Source organism: Prunus avium, chromosome 7 (genome assembly GCF_965620075.1).
Source record: "Prunus avium chromosome 7, drPruAviu1.hap1.1, whole genome shotgun sequence".
Lineage (NCBI taxonomy): Eukaryota > Viridiplantae > Streptophyta > Magnoliopsida > Rosales > Rosaceae > Prunus > Prunus avium.
This window is the reverse complement of record NC_142290.1, coordinates 27,902,341-27,913,114: the sequence shown is the minus strand read 5'-3', so window position 1 is coordinate 27,913,114 and position 10,774 is coordinate 27,902,341. Positions and strand designations below refer to the sequence as shown.

General features: G+C 35.5%; 1 protein-coding gene across 2 annotated transcripts; it reads left to right on the top strand.

Annotated features, from left to right (window-relative positions):
* The first annotated feature begins 18 nt into the window (after positions 1-18).
* LOC110749204 (putative sucrose-phosphatase 2) lies at positions 19-3,980 on the top strand. 2 transcript variants are annotated; one of them, XM_021949366.2, is made up of 9 exons: positions 19-177; positions 550-633; positions 724-1,023; positions 1,153-1,254; positions 1,412-1,606; positions 1,714-2,004; positions 2,937-3,123; positions 3,477-3,523; positions 3,606-3,980. In XM_021949366.2, exons 2-9 carry the CDS (start codon positions 574-576, stop codon positions 3,699-3,701), a joined length of 1,278 nt encoding a protein of 425 aa, XP_021805058.1. In that variant the 5' UTR covers positions 19-177; positions 550-573; the 3' UTR covers positions 3,702-3,980. The 2 variants fall into 2 exon arrangements, with proteins under 2 accessions (XP_021805058.1, XP_021804985.1); XM_021949293.2 differs by having other exon boundaries at positions 41-177; positions 545-633.
* The last annotated feature ends 6,794 nt before the right edge of the window (positions 3,981-10,774 follow it).

The window sequence follows — 10,774 nt, the reverse complement described above, 5'->3', positions numbered from 1 at the left end:
AGAAGCGCCAACGAATTTGGATCCAATTCGCTTCCCATTATCGCTTCGCTCGTTTTATGTATACCTTTCAATCACTCACTTCATCTCACTCTCTCGTTCCTCCAATTCCTCAGAATCCTAATCTCAAACTTCATTTTCCAATCACTTCAAATCCAAGTTTCGCTCTCAAGTTTCCAGGTGATTTCTGAAATTCCTGTTAATTGTTTATCGCATCGTTGTTGATTCCTTATGTTTAGCCTCAATTTCTGTGTAACTGTTTGGTTGCTGGGAAAATAGCTTAGAAACTGAAATCAAGCTCGGAAATTTGAGTTTTTCTTTGGGATACATGAGACCTCAGAATGCGTAAAGACTCGAATTGAACTTTCCCAATTAAATTATTTTGGCTATCTTCATATATGTTGGCTAAAGAATTTAATACAAAATCCGTACTTTTTCGTTTTAATTAAAAATTTTGGATTTGATTCTGGATCATCTTAATAGAAAATTGTCATCACAGGTGTTTTACAGATGTTTGCATTTTTTATTTGAATATTTATAAATTCAGTGCAGGTTTGCGTTGGAATTAGGATAATCATGGATCGGCTAAAAGCTCCTGCCCGTCTAATGATAGTTTCAGATCTTGATCACACAATGGTAGGTTCTCTTACTGATTGTGTCATTGGGGTGTCATTTCATTCATTCCATTTCTGCAGTGATTTTAGTGGAGAAATGCTTTTGTTGCAGGTTGATCATCATGACACTGAGAACCTTTCTCTGCTCAGATTCAACTCATTGTGGGAAGCGAATTACCGTCATGATTCTCTGCTAGTTTTTTCAACTGGTAGGTCACCAACACTTTACAAAGAATTGAGGAAAGAGAAACCCATGTTAACTCCAGATATAACAATAATGTCTGTGGGAACTGAGATAACATATGGTAACTCAATGGTTCCTGATGATGGCTGGGTTGAGGTTCTGAATAAAAAATGGGATAGGAACGTAGTTAAAGAGGAAGCCAGCAAATTTTCTGAACTTAAACTTCAGGTACATTTTATAGGCTATGGCAATTGATTAGTGTCTCTGGTTGTGTGATGCAAATAAACTCAAGTGATATGTAAATAAAGAAACTAGTTTTTGAAATTTCTCAAGTCTTGAACTTTATGAGGACTGCAGGCAGAAACAGAGCAACGGCCACACAAGGTTAGCTTTTATGTTGAGAAAGACAAGGCTCAGGCAGTAACAAAGGCTCTTTCAGAGGTTTATGAAAAGCATGGGGTAAGATATAACTCTTAGACGCGGTTTTCATATATACTGCAGACCTGCGTTGAGAATTGTGTAAACTTTGCCTAACGAAAAGTCAATGCTTTCAGAATATCATAGGGTATTGTTGTTTTTGATATTGAACTTAAGTTTTTGCTTCATCTTTGGTCAGTTGGAGGTTAAGATAATCTATAGTGGAGGAATGGATTTGGATATATTACCACAAGGTGCTGGCAAAGGACAAGCACTTGCATATCTGCTTAAGAAATTTAAGACTGAGGGAAGTTCACCTGTCAACACTCTTGTTTGTGGTGACTCTGGAAATGACGCTGAGCTTTTTAGCATTCCAGAAGTATATGGTGTCATGGTTTGTATCTCACCTTGTTTCTCTTCATATTTAAACCCTATTTTCTCAATGTGAAATGAGGTTTTCCTCATTAATTGGCATTGTTTTTGTTATTGCTGATCATGCAGGTTAGCAATGCCCAAGAAGAATTGTTGCAGTGGCATGCTGAAAATGCTAAGGGTAACACAAGGATTATTCATGCAACAGAGAGATGTGCTGCTGGAATCATACAAGCCATTGGGCACTTTAAACTAGGTCCAAATATGCCCCCCAGAGATATTGCTGATTTTTCTGACTACAAGCTGGAAAATCCGAACCCTGGTCATGAAGTAGTGAAATTTTTCTTATTCTATGAGAAATGGAGACGTGCAGAAGTTGAGAATTCAGCGGTCTATTTGGCAAGTCTGAAAGCCGACTGTGTATGTTTATTATCTTCCTTTCTCCTGAATACTGAGTTTTATGATATTACACCTTGTATAGTTTTACACTGTCAGAAGAACTATTATCCTTTCCATGTCAGATTTCAACATCATTTGGAAATACGTCTAAATTTGTTTCTGGTAATTTGTAGTTAACGCAATTACATAACTTGTGGGGTGGTTTTTCTAGTAAATTTTTAGGCAGGAAAAAGTAGTCACTTCTCATTTTGTAGATGTCATAGAAGGCATTAACTTAGAATTCATATCTATTTTCCTTTTGTTTTCAGTTACTTTTTCCGACTGCATAATAAATCTATGACTCTGGCCCAGATTGTAACACTCATTTTCTATACAAATAAAACTTAGTCTTACTGTGATCGGATAAAGCAAGGGAGTTGAGTTTCTACGATATGAAGTTTTTAGGATCTATTGAGCATGCATGCGACATGTTTATAACTATTGACATGTGGTAGCTTGTTTTCTAAGACGCCAACATGTATGAAGATAGTGAACTGAAAAAAATGAAATTATTAGTCTTATGTTTGGACAATGTGTATTAGTGTCTTATCTGCATGTCAGAGTCCGAACTTTCTCAATTTACTTGAATGTGTATTGCAGTGTCCACTCCATAACATCTTTACAAAGCGAAATCATTCCCTGAAGTTACTAAAGAACCTGTGAAGTTGTTTAGTGACAGGGTAATACATTCGGTTCCTAATGACTAAAAATGACTGTCAAAACATTATTGTTTAATTCTGGATTAAATCCTTTGATTGAGTTAACTTCTTTCTGTGTACTTTTGTAGAATTAAACAGACCTTGGATATCTTGTACTTTTATTTCACATCATGGGGTCCCCTTTTGCATCTGAATCACCTTAATTGTGTTCGTCTCACCAGTAGCTAACCTTTAGTTATGTTTTCTTTGGGTCAGTGTCCATCGGGTACATTTGTCCATCCTTCTGGAGTTGAGCAATCTCTTCCTGAGTGCATAAATGGTCTGAGAAGCAGCTATGGAGACAAACAGGGAAAACAATTTCGGGTTTGGGTAGATGGGGTGTTAGCTACACAAGTTGGTTCAGATACATGGCTAGTGAAGTTCGATAAGTGGGAATTATCTGGTTGGACTCTCTCTCTCTCTCTCTCTCTCTCTCTCTCTCTCTCTCTCTATTTGTGCAATCCAACATGTTTATACTTTTTGATGCTGTATTTAAGAAAATCAATATCTATGAGAGACAGCTCCCTGGAATAAGCTGCATGCTATAACTTATTCATATCCTGCATTTGAAAACTTCAGCAGAGAGAACATTGCATCGTTTTTTCTGGACTAACATTGTAATCATAATTATTTGACGTGATGACCATAGACGCTGTAGTTAAACGTTGTATATATTTACACATATCATGAACAGCGAAGTTAACTCCATATACTTGCAAATTTCTGCTGTTCTTTTGACTCTAATCGTCATTGTAGGTGAGGAGCGTCATGCAACAAAGACAACTGCTGTTATAAGTTCAAAGGTGAGATAGGAGATTGTGATTGGTTAGTGTCCTCCAACAGTTGCGCTTTAACATTTTCTAAGATCATATTATTCGGTTTCAGGGTTCCGATGTTTCATATGGTTTCACTTGGATTCGAGTGCATCAGACATGGTACAAAGGATATGAAGGAAAAGATGATACAACATGGCACTTCTAAAATGTGACTACTACTGCTTCATTTCAAAGGTCTATAGTGCCCTGAAATGCCCTCTCAAAATAATTGTCAGATGATTGTGTATGCTTAATTTCAAGTTTTCTTAATTCATGTGTAATCATCAGCTACATGGAGATGCCTTACTAGGTGATTAATTCAGTAAAAAAAATAATGGTAAGGCTGATATTCATGATCTCATGGCTTCCTTTGTCATAAACTTTTTAGCTGACAGAGAAGAATGAGAATGATGTTAAGTGATCCTAGGTTCAAGTTCTCATGGTAGCTTGTGTGTGTTTCTCCCCTCCCCTTCCTAACTTTGACAAAAAATAAAAAGAGAATGATGTCAAATTAATCCTCACCTTTAATTATGAAAATTCGGTCTTTTGCATAAAATTTGCATATTGTCATGGATCATGGCTCATATTTTCTTAAAAATGTAGAGATTTTGGCACTCCTATTGTTAGCCATGTGCAATTGAAACTAAATCCTAAACCCTCACATGAGAGGGGGAGAAGGCTAAGGCTAAGGCTAAGGGAGTTTAAAACCAGTTTTACATATTTTAATGGATCCGTCACTCAAGTTTATTAGATTGGATCAACCAGAACATCAATGGATACTAAGAAATAATTACATCGTTGCATGTGCATATGTTTATTTAGAATATCGAAGAAAATAAATGAATTTCAAATAATTCGTTGCATATGATTATTTCGTTGAATTGTCTTGGTGTCTAATTCAAATCATTTATTTAAAATTCTTTATGAATGTTTTATAAGTCTTAAACGCCTTTTTCTATTTTTATAACAAAGTATTTTGAAGTCATGATTCAATACCACATTACTTATTGTTTTGGAAAAATAATACCACATCACTTTCATGGAGTCTTTAAATATTTATATTGAGTATTCCTAATTAAACTTTTTAAATGAAGGTGTTCTCATATAGTTTTATTGCGTATCCTCTTTTTCTTTCTGCAGATACCTTGTCTGTGGTGATATGCCCATTAGAGAATTTGTTAATTTTATTCGGTTTAGTATCAAGCTTAGTAGAAAAAAGCCTATATTTGTCTATTTCAAGAACACTAAACCTCCCACTGGTGAGTTGCAACTTGATTGTTTGTGATCTGTCTTTATTTACCTAGTATTTAGGTATATTATCTTATATTTACCTAGTAAGTAGGTACATTATCTTATATTTATCTAATAATTAGGTATATTATCTTATATTTACCTAGTAATGAGGTACATTATCTTATATTTACCTAATTTTTAGGTATATTATCTTATATTTACCTGGTAATCAGGTACATTATCTTATACTTACCTAGTAATTAGGTATATTATCTCATATTTACCTAATAATCAGGTAAATATTTGTTGGGAAGACACCATCAATCATACTCCTACTTTCATTGTTTTATATGAACTTTTTTTTTTTCGGTTTCTATATGAACTTTTTTTATTTGTTCTTATGCTTGAAACCTCACAAATCAACCTTATGGATAGGTACAAGTTTATGTTGGTGCTTGCCTCTTAATTTTCATTGTAAGATAAAATATGTGGGTCATCACTTTCATGACTTAAATTGTATTTTATCTATATATTAGGTATATATTGCAATAGTTAATTGTTAAAGTATTTTACTTGACAAAACTTTTTTTTTTTGGGTACAGATGTGTCATGGCGGCAATAGAAGGATTCAAAATTTAGAATATGAAATCCAATTAGAAGGAAATAATCGATACATTAATTTGGATTTTCAATTAATGTTATTTTCTTATTTACCTCAAAGGGTAAAATTGACACAAGAAAAAAGTAATAAAAGTCAATGGACTCAAATCTACATCCAAAAAGGTGTGGACTACATCCAATGACGGCTATAGATTTTGGACTTAGATCGAAGAACCCTTTTTTTTAATCTCAACACTACCCAAATGTCTTAGTTTCAATTGTTTTTGGTCGAATAGTTTCAATTTATACCCAACTAAATAACTACTTAGTCCAATTTCTATTTCTTTTCAGTGAACAATACCCATTCTTGTTGCACTTACGTCTTTCTCTCTTTTCCACCTATTTCTTTGTATTTCTCTTCCTTTTTATCTCGTTTACCTCTTATTTTTTCTCTTCCTATTATGAGTGTCGTACATGTATTCGGGTTTACTTGGTAACCAAGAAAATCAAGTAAAGGGTGCTTCACAAAGGAAATTTCAAATTGTTCAAACAAAATTGTTTAATTTCAGAACTTCGCTGTACACATTCTCTGTCTATCTTTCTCTCCGCTGCTTGGGTTTGCCCTAGCCTCAAAATCTTGATGTTTGGGGCAAATCCGTCGAAGCAAGAGGTATTGGTTTGATATCGTTCGACGGTACGCAATGAGAGCTCTTCCTCCCCAACTCTAGAGAGCTCTTCTTCACTTGGGTGGGTTAGACATTCTCTCTCAATTTCTAAAAGTGCGAGATTTTGACAGAATCAATTTTTATTTGGGCAATCTATGTAAATCAATTATTTCTTTTCTTTGTAAATTTTTGTTAGTTTCTCGCTAACTAGGACTTTCGATAATCGTATTTGAGAGAAAGATTTGGCTAAGGTTGGTCCGCTTGGTTCTCTGCCTTTCGTTAATTGTACTGATAATAACATGTCACTAACTTGTACTGTTGTGTGTGTTTTGTTCAATGCTTTGAAAGGCGAGGCGTTGATGCGAGACGTTTTAGTCGTATGCGAGTCATAAGCCTTGAAGCAGTGAGGCATAAGCTTTTTGAACATTAATTTATTTTAATAAGAAAAATTTACGAATAATACTATACCCATCTATGCAAACACACTTTGTTGGCAATACAACTTAAACTTTTGTATCTCGCAGTTTGTACAACCTCCTTGCTATCACTTTTTGACATAAATGCATATCCAATGTTCATTCGGCCAGTTTTTTTCCATCACTTCATTATGAGTGACGAGGGAATTTCCATAACATGCTCCCACTTCATCACATAAAACAAATAGCAACATGAGATGCCTTCGCTTTCATATTTCTGACAGTTGCACTCTATTCGAACATCTTTCTCGCTAAGGTACACACAACTCCAATTATTTTGCGGTTCATCGTATTTCACTAAAATATACAACTTTCCTTCAAAATTATGAATTATTTTTTCATGAATGAGTGCTGACGAAGTATTGATCTCGTTACATACCAATAAAAAGCATCTTTGTGTGTAAATTTAGGAAGCATGTTGCTCAAGACTTTTCGGTGTTGTTGTAAACACTTTCTTTGACTATTTTCGGTGGTATGCATTCAAACAACTTAATGCCTTTCCTCAAGTAATCTTTCACAAATTTGTTCATACACTCAACGCAATAAGTAGTACACATACCAGCGAAAAACTTGGGTCTAAGGCGTGATTTCACCCACGCATCTCATTTTGCATACATCATTTGCAACCATCCTTTTGTTTATGTGTAGTAACTTTGTCCTTCAAAAACTCTCTTTTTTTTTTTCAAACTCATTGACTGTAATTGGTTCCCAAAAATATGCTTGAAATGATCGTACCAATTCTTCATCCTTTAAGTTATTCTGTATATTCTATGCCACGTGCCATGAGCACAACCTATGATTGCACATGGGCAACACATACTCAATTGCTTTGTGCGCATTGCCTTATCCTCATCCGTCAGTATTGATGTAGGTTTCTTGCATTTCATGGATGATATGAATGTCTCCAATAACTACCTTTATGTTCCAAAGGTTTCGTCAAGCAATATGGCACAACCAACACTCGCCCGGTGGTTGTTTGAACCAACAAATAACGCTAGCGGCTTGTCATATATATTGATTTTGTATGTGCTGTTGAATATGAGGACGTCTCCAGAGGCAACATAATCTAAAAGTGAAGTAGAGTCTCTCCAAAACAAGTTAGCAAGCCTATTCTCCTCATCTACACTGAACTTACAAAAAAATTCAAGATCCATTGACGCTTTCGCTTTCATGTAGGCGAGTGTAGATTTAGTGTCGTCGTCTAATAATATTTCCCTACGTGATACATTCCTTAAGGATCTAAGTCCTCAGCTAATGCATTGATGGAGGCTTAAATCCTACACTATATGCGGCAATCCCTTCCACTATAGGAAGCCAAAATGGATCATTTACAATAGTAACTGGGAGTGCTCTAGAGAAGAAAAAACGACCAATCTTTCGACAAACTTCCTTTCTTTCTTTTTGTTTGTATACTGAATTTAATGTACTTTGCTGAGCTTCAAAAGTGACAAATATATTAATTGGTCATTTTGCTTTAGGTTGTGCTTTAAGAGCCTCATCAACTGCAACACTTATAGTATCGGGGATTCCATATTCTTTATCCAATGAAGTTTCCATACTCTGAGCCTGTAACATCCCGACCCCAAAATAAGATTATTAATTAATTAATTAAATTTAATTTAATATTTTATGGAAAAGATAATGCTAAGGTTTGAACATAAGCAAAAATACCATATTATTAACACTACTGAGAATACTGAAATCGAGGTAGATTATTATGCTCCATTATGGAAGTATGTTAAAAGGCTTGACAAGTTAGGAAAATGAGGAGGAAATCCTATGTTTGAATGCAATTATTGTCATAATACTTACAAAGGCTCTTACTCTAGAGTCAAGTTTCATTTGTTGAAAATATCAGGCAATGGGATTGCACCTTGCAAAAAGGTTACTGATGAAGTTTTTGTAGAAATGAAAAAACTCGTGAGAGAATGTGAACACCGGTTGAAAAGTGTAGCTCCAAGACAAGTGTTTTTGCCTAATACTAGTTCTTTACTTTGTTTTTCTGTGTCTAATGTTGAGCAAAAGAAGAGAAAGGGAATGAATGGGCCCCTTGATAGAGCTTTTCAAAATGAGGGTAGAGAACAATGTAATGCTGAAGTTGCAAGGATGTTTTATACATGTGGATTGTCCTTCCACCTTGCAAGGAATCCACATTATCGAAACTCCTATCTTCGTGCTTTTGCACTTCCAGGATATGTTCCACTAGGTTACAAAAAAAAAAAAACACATTCAATTGTTGTTTTTGTTGGGCCTCGGCAAACATCCGAACCGAACCAACCCGCCCTGCCTAATTTATGTTTCCATTTAATTCGAAAATGGGCCTAACAAATAGGTGCGCTGTTTATCATTTGGGCCCAAAATTGGCCCGACCCGACCCGTGCTCAGCCCTAGTTTTGGGCCCACTGCCATGTCCTCTCAGCCACTTGTTGTTTGGTCAAAGAGCCCTCGATTGTCTCAATAGTGCTGTACATGCATCTGTACCAATCCGGCTCCTTTTGACCATTCAATGGATGATCTACCAGCGCCTCTCGAATGGCCCACTCCATTGCTTCAACGTTTTGAAACTCCAATTTATTGACCGTGATTATGTTGTGCCGCTCAAAATCTTCTGTCATCCTAACCACCAAAGCTACAGTCTGGTAAACAAATTTCATTAGTTTTCATGCTGGAATTAAAAGTATATAGTACTACTCCGAAAAATAAAAGAAGAAACTTACGACAAAATGATCAATAGCGAAAATCTTCGATACAAACTCAACGAGTTGCAGCTATGGTATCGCAACCGCTGCATCCCAACTCAAGACGTCATCACCTGTCACATTGTTAGCGAAAACTACATGGTAGGAATGCGGCCGATCATAGAAATCAAGGGCATTGACGATGGGAAGAATATGTTCCCACAACTCCGGATCAGAATGATAGGCCAATATGTTCACTTCTCCTCTTCCCCCAACCTATAAAATTACCATATATAACTCACAACTTATAAATCTACTAGGCGTAATTTACTCATGAAGTAAAAAAAAAATTATCTTACCTCATCGTCATCATGATCACCACCATCATCATCATGATCATGATCACCTCCATCATCATCATGATCACCACCATCATCACCATCATCACCATCATCATCATCATCATCATCATCATCTCCGTTCTGGTTCTCAGGAACTGCTTCTATATCAAGATTCAAATAAATTGATGTAGGTTTATTCATAAAACTGGAAACAACCCAAATCAAGTCAAGCCACGAGGTAAGCTCCAAATTCAGACTAGTATAATAATGTGAAATGAATGCAGAGTGGTGTATTAATTTCTCGTTAATCTTGTCGGCTATGTCCCATTGGATGTCTATCATTTGGTTTTTGTCGGCGAGACGCATGATCAGATTTGTGTCGTTGAGGCGAAAGCGATGTCATGGGACCAGACGGTTGAGTTTACCTCAATCATCTACTTATCTAGTCAGCTTGAAGTTTGTTCTTTTATTTGTAAATGTTGTGTGTAGTTTGTAGTATATATTTTTAATTTCGGAGAATGCTAACTTGTGATTTTATTATAAAATAGATTGAAAATTATTTCCCGACATGAACTTGAAGTGGTAACATTGACACCGAAAAACTTTGAATACAATGTTGAAACTATAAATATGTTGGAATTTCAACGTATTGATGAAGCATGTGAGTCTAGAGGCGGTGATTTACCACCCATTGAATGGCTATGAGAAATTGGATGGGTACATGTGCTTGTATAGTACGGATGAGGTGATGACTTGCTTCTTAACAATGATACGGATGTTAGGGGTGATAATGATGATGATGAGGTAGTGTAATTTTCAATTCATGAGTACATTTTATAGTTTATTAAGTGCATTGTCTTAATTTATTATCATAGATTTATAATTTTAGAGTTACAATTGATGATGAAAATTGTTTCACCGAACAATGAGGGTCCCAAGATGGTTACAATTGTTAGAGTACCAATTAATAAGGGAAACCAGAATAACGATGAACATATCGGACAACCATTGTTTTCAATAGTTGGAGGATGATGTTGTTCCATTTCTCGTTAATCTTGCCGACTATATCCAACCATGTGTTTACCATTTTATTTTTACCGAAGAGACGTATGATTACATATGTGTTTTTGAGGTTAAAATGATGTCATGTGCTTGTATAGTATGAATGAGGTGATGACTTACTTCTTAACAATGATACGGATGGAGGGGTGATAATGATGACGATGAGGTAGTGTAATTTTCAATT